General features: G+C 38.2%; 1 protein-coding gene across 4 annotated transcripts in view; it reads right to left on the bottom strand.

The window, feature by feature from the left end:
- Nucleotides 1-25,567, bottom strand: part of NIPBL (NIPBL cohesin loading factor) — a 168,595-nt gene that overhangs the window by 92,772 nt on the left and 50,256 nt on the right. For all 4 annotated transcript variants that reach the window (XM_086770042.1, XM_086770041.1, XM_086770043.1 and 1 more), the window contains exons 2-4: nt 6,895-7,038; nt 4,184-4,349; nt 2,865-2,995 (exon numbers count right to left, since the gene is read on the bottom strand). In XM_086770042.1, coding sequence (XP_086626168.1) covers nt 2,865-2,995; nt 4,184-4,349; nt 6,895-6,958 — 361 coding nt within the window. In that variant the 5' untranslated portion in view covers nt 6,959-7,038. The remainder of the gene's footprint in view (nt 1-2,864; nt 2,996-4,183; nt 4,350-6,894; nt 7,039-25,567) is intronic.

Here is a 25,567-nt window from a genome sequence, read left to right as displayed (position 1 = left end):
ACAGGGGGTCCCGCCGCTTTTGTTCCTTCTCAATTGTTGGATACTACAAACGCTAGGTCACAGTACTCAGCACTGACTTCACCGCATGCTGGATTCAACAGAAGGCAGAAGGACAAATAGAAGGAAGACAGTAAGGAAAGCAGAAGAGATGAATTTGAAATAGTAGAAAAGAGCTTAAATTTCATTCTAATAGCTGGCAAAACACATTACATAAGATCTCTACCAAACTCCCAATTGTTCTACGAATCATGACTCTACAGAGATTAAAATATCTGTTTAGAAAGCAGAAGAAACCCAACCTTTGCCACCCCAACACATTAGTATATCCTCCTTTGGCCTTGGTGATCTGAGTGGGGCACAGTTACAGCTAATTTGACAGCATCTAGCTTAACAATCCACCTATTACCATGTAAAAGTGGGGCCTTTTTCCATTGAAAATGAAGTTACACTTCACCTAGCTTTTCCAAACATTCATTGCAGGGCCTTCTTCCTCTCAAAATGCTTTGTCTATTCCTATGCTTTTCCTCTCTTCTTCCTTTCTCTCCAGTTTTCACATTTCACAATTACATTGCAATGCTTGCACTTGTACAAGTATTGAGAATTATATAAAATAAAATTAAATACTCAAAGGAGTTGAAAGTCTGATCTCTTCTGGTTCTCTGACACCACTTTCTTAACTTTACTAAAATAACATCAACTATTCTCTGAAGTTTGCAGTGGCAATCGCAAGCACAAATACAGGCTGGGAGGAGAATGGATCGACAGCAGCCCTGAGGACGACTTGGGTGTGCTGATGGATAAGGTCAACATGAGCTCGGAATGTATGCTTGTAGCCCAGAAAGCCAACTACGTCCTGGGCTGCGTCAACAGAAGCGTAGCCAGCAGGTCAAGGAAAGGGATTCTCCCCCTCTGCTCTGGTGAGACCCCACCACCTGGAGTACTGCATCCAGCTCTGGAGCCCCCAACATAAGAAGGACATGGACCTGCTGGAACAAGTCCAGAGGAGGCCACGAAGATGCTCAGAGGGCTGGAGCACCTCTCCTGTGAGGACAGGCTGAGAGAAGTGGGGCTGTTCAGTAAGGAGAAGAAAAGGCTCCAGGGAGACCTTATAGGAGCCTTCCAGGACCTAAAGGGGGCTTATAGGAAAGACAGGGAGAAACTTTTCAGCAGGGCCTGCTGTGATAGGATGAGGGGTAATGGTTTTAAAATAGAAGAAGGTAGATTCAGACCTGATGTAAGGAAAAAAATTTTCACAATGAGGGTGGTGGAACATTGCAACAGGTTGCCCAAAGAGGTGGATGCCCCATCCCTGGAAACGTTCAGGGCCAGGTTGGATGGGGCTCTGAGCAACCTGATCTGGTTGGAGATGTCCCGGCTCCTTGCAAGGGGGGTGGACAAGATGACCTTTAAAGGTTCCTTCCAATTCAAACTACTCTATGATTCTAGGATTCTAAGTTTCATGTTGAATTACGTTTTATTCTGTTTGTTTATTCTAATATCTTCCTTCAAGCATAGGCCAAGGCAGATTTAATGACACAGGTGCTTTTATTTCATTAAGGATTATTCTTAACCTATTGAAACAAGCTGCAAAAGTGTTTCTCCCTGTGAAGCACAGAATTAGCAAAAATTAGGAAGAAATTAACCAGCTTTGTCTTCTTTCAAAAGCCTCTCCTGGAATAGATTATTTCAAAAATAATGTCTCCCTTTTGCACTGGCAAAAAACTATTTTACTCTACAAAACTGGTGGAAACCTCTTAATTCAAGTATATGTTCTTTGTGAGACCACTCTGCAAACTGGCAGGACAGTGACAACTCTTCCCACAGCTGGAAAAATCATACTCTGGCACAGCTACTGCCAAACACAGGATCTGAAGACTGTTTTCAGAGCTTAAATTTCAGGTTGTATGTACAAATGAACTTACAAATAATTAGCACTGCCTTATACATTTTCATTCCAGGAAATTTCTGCCTTCTTTCAAGAAACATTATGTGTTCTATCCTTAGCAGGTTCTTTTAAAATATGATACAGCTTTTCACTCAGTAGCCTAGGTGAACAAACCTAATAATGTAATTTTGTTATTTTTCCCCTTCAGAAACACCCTACATTTTCTATCCCCTGTCGACTCCAGTAACACTTCTATCTGTGTGTCTACAGTGCTAGCAAAGCTTTTTCCTCACATTGTGGAAATTCTCCTACTAATTTCATAGTTTGATACTTAAAGAACATACTTCAGGTGCAAGTCTCCAGATCTACAACTAGAATCTGTCCAGTTAATCCTTTGCTTGGTCTCTCTCCTTTTTCATCTTTGCTATCCAGCAGTATATCTCACTACACTTCAGAAGAGAATCAGCTGTCAAAACGGTAAAATCTGCAGAGCATCACAAATTGCTGACATGAGGAATGGCAAGGAGGAGCTGTTAAGAATGGTTCATTCAGCCTTATTCCTTACCTCAGAACTATTAAGAACTGCTACTGCAGTGACACGCTATAATCGTACAGGTTTTCAGTTAAGATCAAGGTGTATTTTTCCAACTTCAATTATTTACTAAAGCAAATACATTAACCTAGCCATAAAGAAGTTAAAATAAAATTATTTTAAAATAAAATCCAGTCACTCATGCTAGAGATTAAACTTTTTGTAAAAAATGCTTAATTTGACTAGAATACTTGGCAGAGTTTATTTCCATGCTTATCATAATACAACTGCTCTTAGAATAAGTCAAGGTACATAGCTGTATATCACTATCGAATACAAGATAAGGCATAAATATCACATGCTATGTATAGAGATGTGGTTAGTATTGGTGCCCTAAACTTACAGAACAACATAAAATGCAATCAATAAATAATCAAAAATCCTTACCGCTTTGTACCCCGTATCTGTTTTGCATGCTTTTCTCCCTGAAAACATTAGGATTCCTTGCCAGGATAGCCTGCAGCAAGACTGGTATATCTCCCTCTGGATCATCACTGCCAAGGTTATCTTTCAACTCTCTGGAATTGTGGAAGTAAGCAAATAAAGAGGCAAATGCATTTTCTAATTATAAGAAACTATGAGTCAAGTAAAAAAAAAAGAAAAAAAAACCCACCAACAAAAAGACAAAACCAAAATGAAAGAAGACAATTTACTGTTAAAATATAGAAAAAAAGTCTGCAAAGCACTGTTCCCTGCTTCTGTTTTTTTTAATCTCCCTTCTTTAAGAAATGGCAGCAGATATATTCCTACTGGTCTTCAAAATTATTTTCTTTTACTACATGCTTATATATACATGGCTGTCAGTTTCAAACTATTACAAAAATTTTCTTATGCCCACTTCTGTATCGTGATCTTCTCCATAAAAGAACGCTGTGGTATAACATCAAGAGAATATTACTGTAGGAGTGAAAATAACACATGCATGAATATATAACATCCAGGATGCAGCCCAATGCTTTGAGAATCTTCTGTTTTAAAAAGGAAAAATGACATATCTTTAACACCAAAGGATTCCCTCTGAAACATAAAAAAATGTAACATTTTCTATAAATGCATTCATGCTTTCATTTATTGTTTGCTTTCACGACTTTTAAAAGCTACTTCCAGTTGATCAAAACAACTGATTGGAATATGTAGGAAAAAGACAAGGTTGTCAAAATAAGGCCTGCAAAAAAATTAGAAAAAAGGATGCCTGGGAAAAATTAGGAAAAAAAAAAAAAACACGAACAAAAAAGATACAAAAAGATAATATATTAGCATACATACTAGTTCAATTCTTAAAATATTTAAGTTCAATACCTAAGCAAAATTGACATGGGTCTTACATGGGGGCCTCAAAAAAAATATTCTTCTGTAATACTGGGTACATATTTTGTCTATGCGCACTCTTAACTGAAGTGGACCACAAGTGAGTATTTCACAATCAATACCACAAAGTCAGCACTTCTAACTAGCAAGAATGGAGTAAGCAGCAGATTTATAAAATAACCCCTACAGTTATGCACAAAGGCTGCTGGACAATTATTAACTTTCTGACTGACTGAAATATTTGCCTCTTACATAGCATTCATCTGCTAAGCAAGTGTAATAAAATACCTGTATGTTCTAATTTTCAGATTCTCACAAATATCCTGCTCAATCCAGTTAATTTTGATTTCAAGAAATAAGGATGGTGATCTGATATAGCTGAAGTTCAAAATACCTACATGTGATCTGTTGACACCTGATTGAGACTGTGGACGAGCTGTGAAACCAGATTTTCATCCCTGCAAGCCAGAAGGCAGTTCACCTCTTCCGCTATCCGTCCATTGAAAAGTAGGCTTTTTGTTGTTGTAGCAGGTAAAGGTGATGGAAGAGGCAGCTGGTTCAAAACTGTTATAAGAAAACAGAAAGAAGTTCAGAATCATTTCATGAAACAGAAGTATACAAATATGGACACCTCCTTACTCCCTCACGTGATTAAGAACGAAAACTTGACAACTCCATTTAAAATACAGGGAAGATTTCTAGATTTTTAAAAATCATGAGCACATGTGCACACACACACGGTGGACTCTGTTTCAATCAATGTAATGCAGTCATGTCCATGAGTTATATCACTATATTACTGTAAATATTTAACTGTGCTAAGGCAAGTACTATGAATAACAACACACTTCTAAACATTCCAGAATATTAAGTTATTTTGTATGTTATGGCAGCTTTCTCTTGGAGCCAAAAGCATTGATAAAGGAAGGACAGGCAAAATCCCTGTAATTGTGTGCACTACTGTAAGCGCACTGAGCATATACTCAGTGTTTTTTTAGTGTTCATATTTTGTATGGTCAGGGTAGCTTAAAAACCCCAAACAACAAACCAACCAAAACAACCAAACACCGATCAACCAAGAAAACCAAACAACCCAGCAACCAAACCGATGTAAGCCACTAAATTCTCAGTTTATTCTTCTCTTGTTGTATTTACTTCTGTATAAGTCCTGCTCTCAAGAAAAAGCTAGTTTCATTGGTTGGCATGACCACTAAAAGGTCCATTTAGTCAATACACCTACTCACAGATCTTGGTAAAAAGATTTAATGAAAACACTCATCACAATATTTCAGTCAGATTATAAATGACCACACTGTACTTTCAGAGGGCATTCTTAGGTCTACAGACACAGCAAGGAAGCGTACCATACAAGACGCCCTGACCAGATGACTGGCAGAGCTACACAGACAAGAGAAGAGTAAGCCAGAAGAGGGCAAAAAGAAAGAAAGAAAGTCACTTTCATGGGTCCACAAAACAAGCTGACTAAGTTCCCAGGCTGGTTATAGCTCTGAGATAAAGGTTTTAACTGAGCCATTAGAAAGAGTTTCAGAAAAAAAAAATCATTGAAATATACTCCTTTGGCTCTTTTATATTTTGAAATTCTTTGTTAAAAAAAAAAAGGGGGGGGAGGGGGAGAATTCCAGTATTTTTCTCCCTATATAATGTGCATCTACTGCCTCCAGTCATCATGTCCTCCATGTTTTTAGGGCAACATGTCTTGCCCATTCCAGTTTCTTTTTTTAACACAGAGAAAAACAAGATGAAGCAGTTACAAGCCTTTCTCTTTCAGCTGCTCCTGCATTTCTAAAGATCAGATAAATATGTCACATAAAGAAGCAAATCCACTTAACACAAGGGCTAATCACACCAAAGGTAGTTCATTGCTTCAAGAAACTTATCCACCAGGAGTCTGGCCAGCGACTTCTACCAGTTAAGTGTTTTTACTTTCTTTAGAACCTTACCTGCAAGTACTTCATTCTGGAAAATGCCCCATAGCCTGGGAAACTTACTGTTTGCATCCTGATGGTCCCTTATTAGACATACATAATTATACATATATACACATATAAATACATAAGTAGCATCTTCCAATTTGGTATTTCAGAATATCAGAAGGACATGAAGAAGTGGGTTTTTTCCTCACATACAGCTGCTTTTTTTATTGTAGGCAATTAAATTCAATTGCTAGGTCTCTGGGAAAGTCTCCAAATTTCAACAATAAAAACAAGAGCTCAGAAGAAGCACCTGGGTCACTGAGTCCAATTGTCCTCAGACAGACAACTGAGCTATAAACTCTTTCTTATGCTTTATAAACAAGATGCATCTTCGTCCCAACTGCTCTTATTGCAATGGTTCTTTTAGGACTCATTATAGTAACAATAAATGTCGTCTTAGTTTTCACTAGAAATATGTTTTTGGTCACATAACCATTTAGTTTTGTGCTAGTATCAGCTTTTAATGTAAACAGTTCTTTTTCTTTCCTTGCATTTTGCCTTCCTGACATATTCAAAGACAGTACACATACCTCATCTGCTGCTTTTGTAGCCTCAACAGCTAAGAAAGAAGACTCACAGGTTCAGTTGCTTAATTCCATTCTAGCAGCCATTCTCTGCATCTACTAATTAGAGCAATTTTGTATGTTGCCCAGAACTAAGGAACAAGATTTCAATTACATTCAGCATGTTCCACAACTCCCTTTAGTTAGCTGAGCATCAGCCTAATGCTCTCTCACTTTTCAGTGAAGATCATGAGATGTATGTTCTAGAGAAGTACTTTATATGTTTTTCTTTATTTGTGGGGTACTCAGATATGATACTAAATGATATTCCAAACAAACAATGAATTCCTGTATTTTGTTTCAGATTTCCTTAAGGGTGTTTTCCACCTACACATCATTTCATTTCATGTTTAACTTGGCATGTTTTATTTGAATAGATTTTTAAAACTCAAACCACGAAAAAATTACATTTATAATGCCAAATGTGATTTTGAACAGATTTACCTTTAAGAATTTTAAAAAGAAAAGTATTTTTAGTTTTTTTTTAATGCAAGTATTTACTGAAAAGGTAGAAAATAGCATAGCAAAGACAAGAAAAAGAAAAATACTTACGGTCTGTAAGACTAGCAATCCCTGCAAGAGTCGTGATGGGAACATGAGGCATATCCCCATTCATCCTGAAGTTCTGGGATAGTAGTGCCTACACAGATATTTTAGTTCAGGTGCCAGCTATCATTACTTCCCATCTCCCAAGCACTAAAACAAACAAACAAACAAAAAAGAGAACAAAACAAAATGAAAATTCTCAGTTTACTTTTTTAGAATTTTAAATTCAGAAACAGAAATGAAACACAGACCACAGCCTCATCTGCATACTATGTAAATTTTGTCAAGAGTTGGGAGAACAGTGTAGATTTTAAACATCAAATGGTATTAAGCAATCACAAGTCAAGCTTCTGGTCTCAAAAGCAGAGCCCTTCACCAAAATGGTGAAAGCAATGTGCACTCACAGCCCAGAAAGCCAACTGCATCCTGGGCTGCATCAAAGGAAGTGTGGCCAGCAGGTCGATAAAGGTGATTCTGCCCCTCTCATCTGCTCTCCTTAGACCCCATCTGGAGTACTGCATCCAGCTCTGGCGTCCCCAGTCTAAGAGGGACATGGACCTTTGGAATGAGTCCAGAGAAGGGCCATGAAGACGCTCAGAGGGCTGGAGCACCTCTCCTATGAGGACAGGCTGAGACAGGTGGGGCTGTTCAGTATGGAGAAGGCAAGGCTATGGAGAGACCTTACAGCGGTCTTCCAGTTCCTAAAGGGGGCCTACAGGAAAGACAGGGAGAAACTCTTCAGCAGGGCGTGTTGTGAAAGGACAAGGGGTAATGGTTTTAAAGTAGAAGGAGGTAGATTCAGACTTGGTACAAGGAACAAATTTTTCACAATGAGGGTGGTAGAACACTGAAACAGGTTGCCCAGAGAGATGGTGGATGCCCCATCCCTGGAAATGTTCAGGGCCAGGTTGGAGTGGGCTCTCAGCAACCTGATCTAGTTGAAGGTGTCCCTGCCCATGGCAAGTGGATTGGACCTAGATGATCTTTAAGGGTCCTTCCAACCCAAACTATTCTATGATTCTGTGATTCTACGAAAAGTGATGCAAGACAAGCAATCAAAAGAAAATTTGCTCATGTTATACAGTAGCAACTCAAAAATTGGTAACAGAACTTCTATTAGTTCATTCTGCCGTGGATAGCACTTAATGCATAATCAGTTTAAGCTGTTATATTCACTTCCCAGTTTTGCAGATATTTTCTCACGTAAGAAGAAGGTAGCAAAAACCAGAAGGAATGATTTAGAGATGCAAAAATTAAGGAGTAAACCAAGCAACAAACAGAAAATCTTTGTATATTTTTAAAGTAGTAGCTATTGCAAAATCGATCTGAAAATATCTAATATTGAATACTGTCTGGTTAACCTCTACCAGACAATGTATCACCTGCTCCACAAAAAGGTTTAGCCACCACTAAACTAGCGTGCTTTTTTTTTCTTGTAAAACAGCACAGTTTATATTCCACTACTAAAAAAAAGGAATTTGTTCATTCAGTTTTCACTAACTAGACAGTTCTCAACTCTAAGGAAGTCCACACTACTCAAAAAAAAAAACCCAAATGAAATTTCAAGTCAGTGCAATAATTTCAACTGATGTTCCAAACCAACAAAAATTTACAAAGATTATACAATCCACTATTATACTAACAAAATGGCAAAAATTGAACATGGTATTTTCTGAAGACAAACAAAATAAATTAAAAGAAAGAAATTTGATATATATATATTTACAGTTACCTATTACAGACAGGTATCTCTGTTGACAGTTTGGGAAACAGTAACAAGACTTATGCCGTAAGCATTCATACTATCTATTGAAGAACTTGAAATCATTATTTGCTTACGCTTACTTTACAAGTGAACATTTTTGAGAATTACATATACAATACAAACAAACTCAAAGATCATTGTCATTTCCTTAGTAATTTTTATTTTATTCCATCTTATGCCACACCAATGGCAATATATAGAACACCACTACTAATAAATATGTATTAATTCCAAGCGAGACAAGGAAACCGAATGTCTGAAGTCTTTTTTCTGCTCAAAGTTCTCATGAACCACTGAAGCTAACTTCTCAAAGTTTCTGTATCTACATACAACTGAATTCTCTGAAAGAAATACCAACACTGAGGGTAAACAGAACTGACAATGAGTTGACTTCCTTTGCTGCACCTGCCACAGTCTCATTCTCACTACAAAATTACATTTGTTTATTAAAAATATAGTACATCACAGGTACAGAAATCTAGTTAAGGAAACTGCTGCAGATAGATACGCTGTGTGGGTTCCTGTACTTGGGGGTTTTTAATCCAGGAGAAAACAGCCTTCAAAAACCCATAGCAGTTTCAAACACTACCTAAGGGTTTTTTTTATCTGAAACAAATATCAATATATACAGAACCTCAGTGGTTTCTTACTTCCATAAATAAGCAATGCCTAAAAAAATGAGGACCTAACTTATCTAACTTTTCCCACAATGAGTCTGCCAGAAAAAAACTCACAGCAGCTAACACTTCTAGAATTTAATTTTCATTGAAAGGTGAAGAAATTGAAGAACATTTTTTCACACAAAAATTGTATGTACAATAAAAAGGTCATGTCTGATGATCTCTTCTCTCCTGACTGAAACTGCACCAAAGCTGACTAAGGCCATGTCACTAGTCAGTTTTATTGGAAATCTTGTACGTAACACAGAAACAATAACAAACAAACAAAAAAAAAAACCTAAGGAGAAAGAAAATCTTTCACTTTCCCTTCCTGATCATCCAGGAAAGCTGCAAATATCAGAGGCTGTAACTACTAATTCAAATTCTCTCCTTGTATTACTGCCACAATAATTCAAGTACACAGATACTCAAGAGGAAAAATTACTCCAAAATCAGACAGTTAAATTAGAAACCTTCTCCACAGATACAAAATAAAGAAATCTGGACTGGCAAGATCCAGACTTGAGAGCAGAGCAAGTGCAGTGAGCTAGAGGATGGTCAGGAGAAGAGTCAACTTTCTTTGTAAGAGGAGAGCAGAAAGAGTTGGTTTATTCAGCTAACAAAACAAAGTCAAGCGGCGGTGTGGTTGCTCTCTCTAAGGCAGTCAAAGAAGGTGACAAAGGGAGAATGCTACGGGCAATGCTAACACAACAGTAAATGGGGGCATAAATGCAAGCAAGAAGAAAATCAGAACAGAGCTTCTCACCACGATGGCCGCCACTTTCTGGAACAGCCTTCTGTTATAAGTACTAGAAATAAGCAATATCATTATTTTAAAGCAACACCATTACTTTAAAGACGGATCATACAGGTGTTACAATAGTTGCCTGCAACAGCTGAGAACTAAGCACAGCGATTCAAGAAGTCTGTCTCTTACATTACGAGGTTTTTCTAAGTATGATGATGTGAGTAAACATATAAAAGTAAACTAAAGACAAAGACAGACTCATGGGATTAAGTCATGGGGTTAGTTTATACAACAAACACAATATGAAGAAAGCACATAGGAACATCTAAGTCCAAATATGACATCCGGTGTGTTGAGAACAAAATTGCTTCCATTATTGTCCTAATTTCAGCTGGGATGGAGTTAATTTTCCTTTCAGTAGCTGAGATGTTTTGGATTTCATATGTGAAGAACATTGATAAACACATTGACTTGTTGCTGAAGAGATCATAGACCCTGTCCAGCTTCCCATGTTTCACTAACGTCCAGGTACAGGAAGCTGGGAGGAATACAGCCAGAACAGTTGACCCAGACTGGCCAAAGAGAGTATTCCATGCCATAAACGTCACACACAGTATTTAAGTGGGGATGGGTTGGTGAGCTGTCTTGCTTTTCTCTCATTGTTTGGAATTGTTCCGGAATTGTTTTCAGGTTTTTTTTCATTCCGTGATTGCAGCTTGGGATGGGCTGTATTGGTCACTGGGTCATTGGGCAGAAATTGGGCAGAAATTGGGCAGAAATTGCGCATAATTCATTTTGTATTGTTTTCTTTTTTATTATTCCTATTATTTATATATTTATATTATTATATTCTCCTTTGTTATCCTAGTAAAGTGTCTTTATCTCAACCTACGAGTTTTCTTTTCTTCCCGATTCTCTTCGCCACCCACTAGGGAGGGGGACGGTGAGCGAGCAGCTGTGTGGTACTTGATCGCTGACTGTAGCTAAACCACGACAGTTATACAACTGACAAGCAAAGTGGGGTTCAATTCCAGAACTAGAAACCTAGATCTAGTGAAACCAGAACTTGAATTTGATGCCACTTGAGAATATGAGGAATTTAAAATATCAGGTAGTTAGGGGAAAAAATTGACAGCTCAAGATGAGATAGTTTATTTAATACAAAACATCAGAACTGCATGCAATATTTACAGGCTCGACTGACAGACAAGTTTTGTTGTGTGATTTAGGTTTTTTTTCATTCCTCAACTGTAACGAGTTAAAATTACTACACTGTAGCAGCTCACAGTTAGTCAAGGATAAACAACATTTTTCAATATTTAGAAAATTCTACATCATCAACTTTGTACAGCAGCTATTGCATGTAGTACAGCAATTCTACCTCTAAATTGAAAAAAATGAAATTTAGTTATACTAGCTGAACTGAAGGAATCGAAGAACTGCTGCACTGCAAAGCTTTCAAACAATGCATGAGAGTGCAGTGTAGCAGTTCAAACAGAGAAGAAGAAATAAAATTTACATAGATGCAAAGGAGGTCTTACATATTCAGTATATATGTATTTAGGCTCTTGCTTCTTTAAAATAAATAATGGATATCGTAAAAGACATTTCAGGGAAGAAGAAGTGCATAAAGGAACTAATACAAAGAACTACTCAGTGAAAGGAAAACAATGAAATGGTAGCACATATTGAGAATAATATCTGAAAGAACTAACATCATAAGACACAATAACAAAATGAAGCAAAGCCAAGATAGCCAGGAAAGTAATATTTTAAAAGTTTATTCTACGGATAACAAGTACACATTTAAAGTGGTACTTCTGGATGTTATCTTCTTCCCTTTTTGTTTTTGTGTATGTCAACTATGTATATTCTCCTTTACTGCAAATTAATATTCCAAACAAAATTTCCATTAAAATGTTAATTGTAAAATGCGGTGGGCTGTTGGGTTTTTCGGTGTGGGTTTATTTTTTTTTAAAGGAGAAAGTAAACATGTGTTTGGTAAAACAGTGCATAACATGGACATAGAAAATACTGACTGCCTTCAGTGACACAAGGTTTCCGCTGTGTCATGTGGGTCCTCTCTACAATTCATCTCTCTGCATATTCTGTGTTTCTCACCATAGTACTGAATTAATGGCAGAGTGGAAAACTAACAGCAAAAAAACCCCAACACTTTAGAGAGATTGACAGGCATGGGTAAAATTAAAGGGACAAAAAGAGGATGAAAGGACAAGTGGTAATAGTTTTAAAAGAGAGGCAGATAGATTCAGACTGGACATCAGGAAAAAAAAATTTTACAATGAGGGTGGTGGAACACTGGAACAGGTTGCCCAGAGAGGTGGTGGATGCCCCATCCCTGGAAACGTTCAAGGCCAGGTTAGAGGGGGCTCTGAGCAACCTGATCTGGTTGGAGATGTCCCTGCTCCTCTCAGGGGGATTGGACTGGATGACCTTTGAAGGTCCCTTCCAACCAAAACTGTTCTATGATTCTATGAAAGTAAGTTGTGAACAATTTAGGTAATGACTCAGTGATTACCCAGTGAAAAGAAGAAAGACTACAACCATAGAAGGAAAAAAAAAACCACAACCCAAGGAAACAAATGAAAAAAATATATATATACCCCACAAAAATCCAAGAAAAAATAAACAAACTACAATTGTATTTTTTCAGATATTGCAGCACCTATCAATGAAATGACAAGAGAAATCTGACCCCTGGTTATCATATGGAGGTCAAGCTCTGCATTTAAAATACTACTTCTTCCACAGCTTAGCTGTATGCATGCATGAGAACAGTGAAAATCAAAAATGAAGGGAAAAATCTGTTCATGTGCAGTAATACACAGGCTCAGTAGTCACACAAAGATAAATAACCAACCTCAGGATTCAGAAATTCCCTATGTATCTTTATGCTTCATTCCTTGTACTCAAGTATTCTTTAACTTATATCTTTGCATTTAAAAAATAACTTATATATGACTGACCTTAATATATTTCCAAGAAGAAGATCAGAGATAAAATTAGGTGGATTAGAATTAAATTTTAAAGAAGGCCTATGGTATTAGGTCTCTATATTTTTCTTTCTTAAAAGCATTCTATTAAAAAGAATACTTTAAATACAGTTATGTTTTATTTAATTAAATCTTTATTTAAAATGAAAATACTTTAAAAAGTAGTTGAGTAGCAGCATATTGATGTAACCACAGCACCATGATCAAAGCTGATTTCTGCAGCTGCACACTCAAAGTAAACCAGTACAACTTATTTATTAGCTATTTTGTAATTCTGGTGAGCAGTGGACTTTTAATTTTCTTTGAAATCAGTAAGCATGCTATTAGAAATTTAAGAAGCCGTGCCTCATAGCCAGTTTTAAACTTCCACATTTTGCAATAAACTACTTTTCTTGATAGTTACTACATAAATCTCTGCTAGTTATCAGTCCATAAACTGTCCTTAAAAAAACCCTCAATCCCAAACACTTAAAGAATGAGAGAGAAAGTCAGAAAGAGAATGATTGAATATCCTCTAGTTGTCATTCAAATAAAATACAGTGACTGAGGTACATAATACAGATTTACCCACAAGAGGGCAGATTTCTGGTTTCCAGAGCTAGTTTGACACAGTAACAGTAATTCCCATACAGATTTCCAAAACTAAATGCTTTCAAAAATACTTCAAAAAATACTAAGGAAGGAGATACATTGCCTAGATAGTCTAACACTTAAGTACTTGGGAAAAAAAAAAAAAAAAACCAACAAAAAACCAAAAACCATACACATTTACAATATAAAGCATTTTAACACTAATTCAGTCTCAGAAAAACTCAGTATTGGAAGTTAACAGTAATTAATCACTGATGCAGCTGTCTTAAGGTTGAAAGAGCAACACAAGAAACTATGAAGCCACCTGGGATGAACTTAAGTGGAACAACCAAAGCGGGGTGGCGGTTGCAGCATGTGGCAGGAGGTGAAGAGACTGGAGGATGGGCGTGGGTTGGGGATGGTATCAGAAATCTGGAACTCATTATTAACATAAAAGCCCATTAAAACATATTGGCATTTATGAAATCAGGAATTTCACAGTACAGAATAGTTTCACTTTCTACAATACTGGCTACAAAAAAAAAAAAAGTTTGAAAATACAGATACAGACATTTCAGAAGCACAAAACCAGATGAAATTCAGTGTACTAGTGAAATACATATGTTTGCTTCACAAAGTGATCAGCCAGCAGAATCAGTGAAGCTGACAAAGTGAAAAATTTAAAAGTCTGAGACTGTTGTAGTTCAGCCCTGATCAGGACCAGACTACGCAGTCTCTCTCTCACTCCCCCCACCCTCTGAGAGAATAGGAGGAGATGATATAAGGAAAAACAGCTCGAGGTTTGAGATAAGGACAGGGAGAAAATCCTCAAAGTTACCATCACAGGCAAAACAGACTCGACTTGGGGAAAACTATTCATTTATTTCTAAAATTAGCAGGAGAATGAGACAGGGAACAAGATAACCTCCTCCCCCACCCCTCCCTCTTCCCGGACTTATCATTATCTCTACTACCTCCCCTCCCGAGTGGCACAGGCGGGGAAAATGAATGGGAATGGGGGTCGTGGTCAGTTCATCACGCGTTGTTTTACGCTCTACTTTGTCGTCAGGGGAAGAACTCCTCGCATTCCTCCTCTGCTCCATCATGGGGTCCCTCCCATGGGCCACAGTCCGTCGTGAAACTGCTCCAGCATGGGTCATCTCTTCCACGGGTGCAGTCCCTCCGGAACGGTTGTCCCAGCGGGCCCTCCACGGGCCACAGCCTCCGTCAGGCCTCCACCTGCTCCGGTGTGGGGTCCTCCACGGGCTGCAGGGGAATATCTGCCCCTCCATGGACCTCCATGGGCTGCAGGGGGACAACCTGCTCCACCATGGTCTTCACCACAGGCTGCAGGGGTATCTTGGCCAGGAGCCGCATTACTCCTCCCCCTCCTTCTGGGCCGAGTCAGGCCCAGTCGGCTGCCCAGCGGGAAGCCAGAGGGTGAGGCCTGCAAGGCCCACAAGGCTCACGCCTCCCCCTCTCTGCCCCCCGCTCATCTGCTTCACATCTTCTCTCCTTTTTTTTTTTCTGTTTTCCCCTTCTTAAATACATTATCAGAAAGGTGTTATCAAGGAACATTCTACTACCAATTGGCTCGGCCTTGGCCAGCAGCAGGTCCGCCCTAGGCCCGGCTGAGTCCACTGAACAAAGGGGAGCAACTTCTAGCAGTTTCCTACAGAAGCTGCCACCTTAGGCCCCCCCCCCACTAAACAAAACCAGAACAGAGACAAAAATTATGTAGCACAGTTTCTAAACTGATGTTAGCATAATGTGTTTTTCTAAAACTATTCCAGTAGTACGTGCTCAAATCACTACAAATTACTGTAAAATTACAATGTACTGTAAAAAAAAGAAACCTAAGTACTGCACTAGGCCAACTGTAAGTTACTTCTCAATATAAAACAACTTTTGGAAAAAAAAATTAGGGCAATCAGCTTCTTCCTCTGTGGCTACTGCCACATTTCTTCAGTCTCTTACTGTTCTATTCAATAACAATGGCATGGATGCCTCTGCTGCCCATGTGCTCCAATGGCAGTGACACCACAGTAAATGGCAGAAGAAACCCTAGTAAAGGTGGTGGAAGCATACGCAGTACGAGAGGTTTGTGGATTCAAGAAGCCCCGTAATGTAGGAATGCACACATTTCTACCAGGGTAAGCTAATATAAAGCATAAATTGTGCTTTGCACCTGCAATAACTCTCTGGGGGAGGAGAGAAGGGGAATTGACACAATCTGACTGCTACCAAAACCAAAACAAAACACAATCAAAACAACAGACGAGCCAAGTGCAGAGAGCAGATACCTATGGGTATCTGCAGCTTCCCTGATCCACACTACATGAATGCCTAGCAAGAAACGTTGACCTTTCTCCCTACCTTGCAATTACAAAAGGTGAATATTCATTAGGGCAGTTCCTTGAAAAGAAGGAATAGGTCCTCAGCAGCATTAGGACCCTTTTCTGTTAAAACCAGTTACGTCTTTCAAGCACAGGAAACTTTTCCTTTTTATTAAATTTGTTTTAAATAAAAATTAAAAAGCACTTATAAACTGTGCTCTGCACTTAAAAAATAACATCTCAAGTATTTAATTTGGATGCCGTAGCACAAAGAACTCTTTAAAATGAGCCCATATCAAGTCCTTCATAAACAAATAAGACATTTAAGCACCAAGCAAAAGCCTATTCATTCAGGCAACAGAACCTGGCCAAAAATTCGCAGAAAATCAAATTATATTTACAAAGTGTTGTGATGATCAACAAGTATAGCTTATTTCAACATAAGAGAAAAATGTAAATCTCAGAATTACTGATTTTAATGGAAAATGCATCAACAGGGCTATATAAGTAACTAAGAATACTTTTCTGCAGGAAAGTGTATTTCCTGCTATGTCATTAGAGAACTAATGCAAAACAGAATCTCTTTAAAAGGCTTACTGTTAGACAGCTCAGTTGTCTTCTTAAAACACAGGGATTAAATTTAAGTGAATGGAAAACAAATCTTGCACTTGTTTCCAAAATAAGATACTACTGGCTCATTCTCATCAGAAAAACAACACAAAATGAAGTCCTACTGATAAGATAGCAAAATCTAAACCTGGGAACTGATATGTTTTTAAAAGTTAGCCTGTATAAAATACACATTATTTTTGCAGACACAATAACATTGATAATTATTAGACATGAAGTACTCTAGCTGGGTAATTATGTTTACCAGTTCTGCAAAATAAAGCAGCTAAAACTTCTGGAGAATCCAATTACTCAGTGAATTTTTTACTGTTCCAACTTTTTAAGCAATAAATATCCTCTTTATGAGACTGTCCTTTGTCCTGGTTCTGGCTAGGATACAGTTAATTCTCACCTGAGCTGGGAGAGGAGCTGGAGCTGGTGGGACCTGCGGCTGGGGGACATAGCTGGGCTAGGTTACTAATTAGTCGACAGCCGGTACAGTTTACCCAAATTAGCTAAAGGGCCATTCCATCCCTTGTGGCATACAGTTCAGTGTGTCAGTGAGGAGGGTGCTGAGGGGAGCCGGGCATCAGGATTCACCGTGAGCTACTGTACTGTAAATAACGTGCTTAACTGTTTCTGTTAATGCGTTGGTTGTTTTTTTGTTTGTTTGTCACCTCTGTTTTCTTTTCCTCTGTTGTCCTCTTAAATTGTTTTTTTTTTTTTTTTTAATCTAAACCCACGAATTTTGCCCTCTTTTCTTCGCTGATTTTCCTCCCCATCCCACTGTGGGGGGCGGTGAGGGGGGCTTGAGCGACTCTGTGCTATTTTAGCTGCTGAGTGGGGCTAAACCACAACATCCTTTCATGTCGAAGTTCCTGACACTACTAAGAGCTACTGAATTTTTCTCATCTCGCAGAAGCAAAAGTAGCATTAGAGTGTAAAAATCTAACTTTGCTTGGCAGCAGTCATGATATTAAGCATAGTTAAGAAATTCAAATAAAGGGAAAACTGCAAGCTACTTCAGGAGTTCATACATTTACTTTCCATCTGCAGATATGTAGATATTCCACATGCAACTCTTACTCCAACAAAGAAAGTGCATCTATAATTGTGCCCTTTGGGGTGAGCACAGCCCTTTTGCTTGCTCAGGCACACATGCAGCAGCTGACATTAGATACAGTTCATTTTATTGAAAGAAAACAGCTGAGAGATGTGTAGACAGCAAGAGCAATTAAAAGAATTCTTTAGGTAAGCTCTGTCAAATGGAGAACACTTTAAGTTACAACATATCTTTGTTAACAAAATAGTTGTGACAAGTATGAGAGAGGAAGTAGCTTTGTTTTCTTCACCTTCTTCTTGAATTCTCATTTATCTTAGCTTGTAGTAGTGCTGCCCTCTTCTAAAAACACTTGTGTACTGACATGTACTTATTTTAAAGACTTTATTCTTCAGTTAGGTTGGATTTTAACAAGGCTAAAGACACAGGGACTAAACACTGAACCAAAACCTATTTAATTCAGGAGTCTCTTTCCAATTTTTAATCTTGCATTTCTGTCCTTGATGATTCATAACCTTTACAAAACAAAACTTTAGAAGAAATAAACCTGTTTGAGGCAGCAGCTGATTCTGTACAAGTCTTCCAGTCATATAACTTCTGCCTCTTTTTTGGTTTTGAAAAACAAGTGAAATCTAAGCTTCTTTAATACACACTAAGAAAACAGATGCAAAAGTAAACTTTCTTTAGAGATTCACAGTAAACGCCAATGTAAAATTCCGTGTAAACAGATTCAGTGTGTTGCACTTCAAAAGTGCCTCGCTGCCTTTTTATATTGAAATTAATATTGACCTGTCATATGTTATTCCCTTTGTCCTAATACTCATCTTGTTGCCTGTTTTTCAACTTAAGCTCCACGCACGTTTAAGAAGACGCTGTATAGCACTGTAGGTGGTTAAGATGCTTTTCTTCTGAATTGGTGTATTATTTCCCCTCATCCCCTCAATACAACCATGCAATTCCTCTAAGAGCTCTACAACAGCCCTCTGCAACACACCCAGTTTCCTCCTCTCACATCAAATCCACTCCCACACACCTCTCAGCTCCTTGATGGATGACAGAGAGCACATGCTTCACACTCTTACTCAACGTGGACAAGAGTATCTTCTCTTTTCAACAACCATTTTTCACAAACTAAGCTGTCTTGAGACTTCCACTCCTTGTAAAATATAACTGAAATTAGGTAACGCTTTCCAACATTATTAGACTAAGGGACTTAGACAAAACAAGTGCCACGATCATTACGTAGGAAGTTATTAAATAAATCTGTGTTTTTACTAACTATGTGCTGAAATATAAAGAGCTTTGGTTGTACTGCCCTATTGTACGCATATCCAAAATTACTCGTAATGTAATTTAAAAAAAAATTGTTTAACATTCATTACCCAAAATTTGTTCTATTTGGTTCATTTTACAATAGGTAGTTTATATTGCTCATGCAACATACAGATAAGATACACTTCCTCTAAAGGAAAGTATGCTAACATTTAAAATTAAAAAAACCCAACAAAATAAACAATGCAATGTAACATTTCAATTAAGATTATTAACACCTTGCAAAAACACATTACTTGAAAAGACTGAACAGAAGAGCAAAACTAACTTGAAAAAAAAATGCTGTGTTAGTGTCTAATAAATTAAGTAGTTGTGTAAGATACTTCAAACCTGAAATTTTTCCTCTCTTGGTAACTGATTTTAGTTAGCGTTTATATTCTAAAATTGAGGATTACATAAACTTTTTGAGACACACCATCCAGCCTACAAATCCAAAAAATGTAGAGCTCCATGATTTTGTGACTACGAAAGTATGATTAGTGCCAGAAGTCCCTGACTCTTTCCTTTATGGCATTTTTTTAAATTAACTTTCTATCCTATTTATTTACCATTCCTATTAACATTACAAATAAAGAGATTATGAACAAGTATGTAAAACAGTTATCACTAGTCAGCCAAGATATTCCTTTTTCCCAATTGCACACACAGTCTGGTCACTAAAGGCTTTTCTTCATATGCACATTACAGCCAGCTAAACTTTTGGAGCACAATGAGAATAGGATAGGAAACAAATGGAGAGTGCAGCTGGAGAAATCACACCTATTTAAAGTTATTAATAAGCCCTGAGGCATACAGCACACGACATCTAGAGACACTGTGTTGGAATTATTGTTAATCAACTAAGCTCAAATGATGAACAGCTCACCATGAGCAACTGAGGCTGGATAGTAATAATCAGGTATCTCAATAGCTAGAAAAAAATATTATATTGCAGTACGGTCTTTGTAGGTCTGGGGATGGATTCACACAGTTGCCTAGGAAAGTGCCCTGTGTATCCTAAACTTTCCCTGCTGTTGCTGGTTCTCCTATGTCTGCAGTACAAACACAACTGAAGTTTCTTAAACTTAGAAATCATGCTGAAAGGAAGGATGCAGTTCCAAGAAAAATGTTTCTCTAAAGTGGTGTTTCTTTCACCTTGCTGATCATCTTCTATATCCTACCCTTGACAGCCTGCAGACATTACAAATCTAAACTAAAGCTACCTAGAAATTGCAGCAACTGGTTTGCAAAGCTGCTCACAGCTTCAATCAAGCTGAAATTTCCCAACTTTCAAATTTGCTGAAATTACCAATGTCATAGCATAAACAAACATTCCATCAATAATAATCAGGTGGAATCTCAAAATTATGATGGCCATGCACAAAAACACTTGGGGATTTTTAATGCTTGACCTGTCCATGTCAAACATTCCCAGCTCGTCTCCACTGGGTACTGCAATACTACAAAGAAACATGGAACAGTCAACAGAGAAAGCACACCTGTAAAAGTAATCATTTGGAGCAAAATGAAAGCTAAATATTCATGTGGATAGGACTACCACAACCTACTTAGTACACTAACATGTACAATGAAGAACACCACTTTGAAGAAAGTCTCCTTATGCATAGGAATTCCTGAAAACATTACTATGATTTTTTTTTTTTCTTTAACAGACTCAACAATCTCAGACCAGTTTGGACATTTTCTTCATATTTGAGTTTACTCAATGAAAGTTAATTTTACAGTAAAATAGAATCATAGAATGCTTAGGGTTGGAAGGGACCTTCAAAGGTCATCTAGTCCAACCCCCCTGCAAGGAGCAGGGACATCTCCAACCAGATCAGGTTGCTCAGGGCCTCATCCAGCCTGGCCTTGAATGTTTCCAGGGATGGGGCTTCCACCACCTCTCTGGGCAACCTGTTCCAGTGTTCTACAACCCTCAGTGTAAAACAAATGTTTCCTAATATCCAATCTAAATCTACCCCCCTCTATTTTTAAACTGTTAGCCCTCATCCTGTCACAACAGGCCCTACTTAACAGTCTCTCCCCATCTTTCCTGTAGGCCCCCTTGAGGTACTGGAAGACTGCTATAAGACTGCTATATATAAAATAAAAACAAATTAATTCAAGCTACTAATTCTGAATGAGAATATAAACTCAAATGTTTAATGCAGCTCAACTAAACCACTTCAAATTAACTCCTCCTGTTAATTTACATTAAAAGCCTTAAGTGTCATTATGTAGAGAAGGTTTGGGTAATGCCTTTATTTCTAATTATTTGGACAAACAGACACACATCTTTAAATAGTTCAGGTGAACACAAATAATACATCTGTGAACTAGCTTCACTTTGTCCCAAGAAACAGGGAAAAATTTTAAGTTTCACATTGTAAATTTCTATCATAACTTCTGGTACAAACTTATCAATCAGAATAAAAATGGGCACAAATAAAAGAAAACAGAAGATTCACTATGACATTTCAAGACTGAATCACTGTCAATCTAGAAGGAGAACGAAGTTAAAACCAAGGCATACCACTGGAGACAAAGTAAAAACACTGCAGGTTATATAGAGAGATTAAACTGTGGGTGATCAGTAGTAGATTTTATTTTCACAGTAAAGAGCAAAGCAGGACTGTGATCCATGACAGAAAAAGATAAGAAACTTTCCCATTGAGGAAGCATGCTAAAAATTTTCACTTCATTTTTAGACTATTTTGAAAAACAAGGAACTTCTATAAATGCTACCTCCTCCTTCTGCAGCAATTCCAGAAGGCATGAAGCTACAGGAGACAAGGCCAAAGAGCTTGCAGAACAGTCTATGAAACAAATGTGATTACCAACCAAACCAGCTACCCTTTGCTGTCCTTTTTCCCACATCCAGGACTTATTTTTTTTTAATGTCTTTGTATTCTAGTTTGGTTTTGTTCTGCTCCTTTAGGCCTATGTTTCACCAGCTGTCTTTCAGAATTGCCAAGGATAAGGCTGAGTCACACAGTCAGAAAGCTGCAGCTCAGTTCCTCAGACAGGTGGGCATCCATACATGCACACACATGTATAGAGACTGGGAAAGAAAATGGAAGAATCTATTTAGATATATGCAATCAATAACTTTAACTGGGATTCCCATTCTATCACGGAACAGGGCTTCTGTGGACTCAGAGGACAGCTCAAAGGCAAATGAGTAAGGAAGACAGTTACACTTCCCAAAACTTTTACAAACACAGCTTTTAGCTGACTGAAGGCACAACACACAAACTCATTGGTTCCTGACCTGCCTTTCTCCTTTCCCAACTCCTTATAATTTTCCTTGTGTCCATGATTTACGTATTAATCCCTTTCCTCCATAAAACATGGTCTGCTCATGCAGGTATTGCTGTAGAGCTCTCCTTTTTAGTATGCAACACATAGGATAGCAGAAAACAAGTCACTTTAAATTTGACAGGACTAAAAATTGCCATCAAGCTAACACTGTAACTACCCTACACTGCATTCAACAATGCCTTTTAGTACCAGTGAGGTAGACAGACCATGACAAAAGATACCAAGAACACTGCATATACTTGTTTTCCCTTCTCTTTACCCTCCTACTCCCCATCCTTTGAGAGAGAAGGAAGGAACAGAGAACTACTACTATGCTCATGCATCCATGATTTTGCATATTTCACCATTTTTCTCAAAAAAAAAAAAAAAAAAAGTCACAGAATGGTTCAGGTGGGAAGTGACCTCTGGAGCTTATCTGACATTCTACAACAAAATAAATCCAAAGAAAATTCAACTATTTAGACAATATATTTTATTCAACTGAGGAAGAAAGTATTTCCCAAAATCTGAGGCTCCCTATTAAAAAAAACAGAAGTGTAAACAATCCATTGAGCAGCACTGTATTAACAAAATGAGTATTTTCAACAATTGCAGAGCACTTTATTTTTTTCATCTCCTCCTCTAAAAGTAGGCATTTCCTCCATTTTCATTTTAAAGAAAAGTAGTGAGTCTCTTATATTACAAAGGACCCAAGGAAAGTTGCATCTAACATTTCTGATTTTGCTTTGTTACTGTCAATGTCAAGACCTCTCCCTGAAGTTCACCACACTAACCTCTTTAGACCAAGGAAATTACAATTATCACATAACCACATATCATGAGTACATACAGCTAAAAAAGTTATCACAAGGTAAAAGAGCATCAGTAATTCATAAATTGCACTAACTTCTGCAAAGAATTCAGTATACACTTAAGTTTGCTTGCTTCCCAAAGCTATTCCATGTTTGAATTTTCACTTTTGGCTTTTAATCCTATTTGTGTATTTCCCTGATGTAAGGGAGAAGACTTGAAGAGAGCTGACATGTAACTGAATAGTAATATTTTCTTTTTTAAATCCCTTTTACTTTAAGTAAGAACAACAAACAAAAACCCAACACAAACCACTAGAGGCTTTTAAAATGCATCTTGCAGAAAGAAGCGAGCAACTCAACATCTCCAACTGTAATGGTCTTTTTAAACAAAATTAGAAATATCCATAATGACAGAGGCATTTTTTCCTCTGTGATTAGTGGATGTAACAAAGTCTTCACTATTCTATTCACAGATTCATGGAACTGGAAAGGATTCAGCTTCCAGCTTTAAGTGCCAGTACTCTCTATGAGCCACAGGCTTCCTATTCTTGCTTTGAAAAATATGAAGACCTTTGGTTAAAGAAGATCTCAGCAACCAGATGAAGTGCATAAACTGGAAACACTGGATCCAAGGACCTAACTTCTCTACTTTTCAATTAGACTGTAGCTTTAGTACAACCACTACAGTTATTCAGCTAGGATGAAAAATAGGCATGTTCATCCCCAAAGAATACATCTCCAACCAACAAAGTCATGTTCTTCCTAATTGGAGGAAAAAAAAAAAGTAGTAAAATAGTTGTGTACTATACTAAATTGCCAGTCTGTATTACAAGTTTCACTATTCCATTCTATTTTGTTGAATTTTCACTTCATACACCTGCAGAGTTTTACTGCTGATAATTTACCCTGAATACTACATGATGCACTACACAGCTGAGCCTAAAACTTAAACATAATATGACATCACCATTTAACATATTATCAGTCACTATCTAATAAAGCTAACTACTTCATCTTCTATGGTACTTCCCTCCCATTTCTTTTCTTTTGGAGAACATGCAATACAATTTGCAAACATGAAATTGTAATAAAAAGGGTAAAATCTTAACTACAATGCCCACAAGTTTGCTATGATTGGTAAGAGAAATTAAGAGCTCCAATAAGACTGATCCATTTCCAATAAGGTGCACTGTTGGACAAAGATGAAAAGTGACCTGTTCCTCAGATTTCTCCTTTTCCAGTAACTCTTCTCTTAGATCACAAAACACAATGCCTTTGATCTGCTCAAGTAACCACTATTAAAACTCAGCATACAGATTCCCAAGCGAAAGGTTTGCATAAGCTTGCTTCCCAAGCCTTGAAGGAACAAAATGTTTTGGTCAATTGCTCAGTTTTTCCAAAGGAACTTTTACTGCGTGAGATACACCTGAAACTTTTACTTGTTTCAAAGCAATGGTCACAGCCTTTCAACTGTTGTAGAAATGTATATGGCCGCTTGTACTGACCATCTGACTTCTCTTCACTGTCCTCCCTCAATTCAATTCACTCCTGCTGCACGACTTAGACCAACATGCCTGAGTCAAGACCTGCTGGTCAAATGAAAGGGCAAGAAGGCAATGCATGGGTGGGAAGCACGGGCAGGTATCCTGGGGAGAATGTAGGGAGACTGCCCAGTTGTGTAGGGATGGGGTCAGGAAGGCCAAGGCGCAGCTGGAGCTGAGCTTGGCAAGGCACGCAAAGAATAACCAGGAGGGCTTCTACAGGTATGTCAGCCAGAAAAGGAAGGTCAAACAAAGTATACCACCCGCAATGAGCAAGACTGGTGAACCGGTAACAATAGATGAGGAGAAGCTGAGGTATTCAACAACTTTTTTTGCCTCCGTCTCCACCGGTAACTCCTCTTCCCATACCTCTTGAGTGGACAGACCACCAGATGGGGACTCGGGGAGGAAAGTCCCTCCCACTGTAAGAGAAGATCAGGTTCATGACCACCAGAGGAACCTGAACATACAGAACTCTATGGGACCCGACGAGATGCATCCCAGAGACCTGAGGGAACTGGCTGATGTAGTTGTCAAGCCATTCTCCATGATGCATTTGAAAAATCATGACAGGCAGGTGAAGACCCTGGAAACTGGAAGAAGGGAAACATTGCACCCATTTTTCGAAAGTTACTGGGAACTACTGACCTGTCAGCCTCACTTCTGTGCCTGCGAAGATCACATAATAGATCCTCGCAGAAGCTATGCCGAGACACACGGAGGACATGGAGGTGGTTCCACACAGCCAGCATAGCTTCACAAAGGGCAAGTCCTGCCTGATCATCCTAGTGGCCTTGTCTAATGAAGTGACTACATCAGTGGACAAAGGAAGAGCTATGGATGTCATCTGTCTAGACTTCTGTGAGGCCTTTGACATGGTCCCACACAACATCCTTCTCTCTAAATTGGAGAGAGACAGATTTGACAGGTGGATAAGGAATTGGTTGGATG

This window comes from Chlamydotis macqueenii, chromosome Z, assembly GCF_036417535.1.
Source record: "Chlamydotis macqueenii isolate bChlMac1 chromosome Z, bChlMac1.mat, whole genome shotgun sequence".
In the NCBI taxonomy this organism is placed as follows: Eukaryota; Metazoa; Chordata; class Aves; order Otidiformes; family Otididae; genus Chlamydotis; species Chlamydotis macqueenii.
The sequence above is the reverse complement of the archived record's forward strand: the minus strand, read 5'-3'. Positions and strand labels throughout refer to the sequence as shown.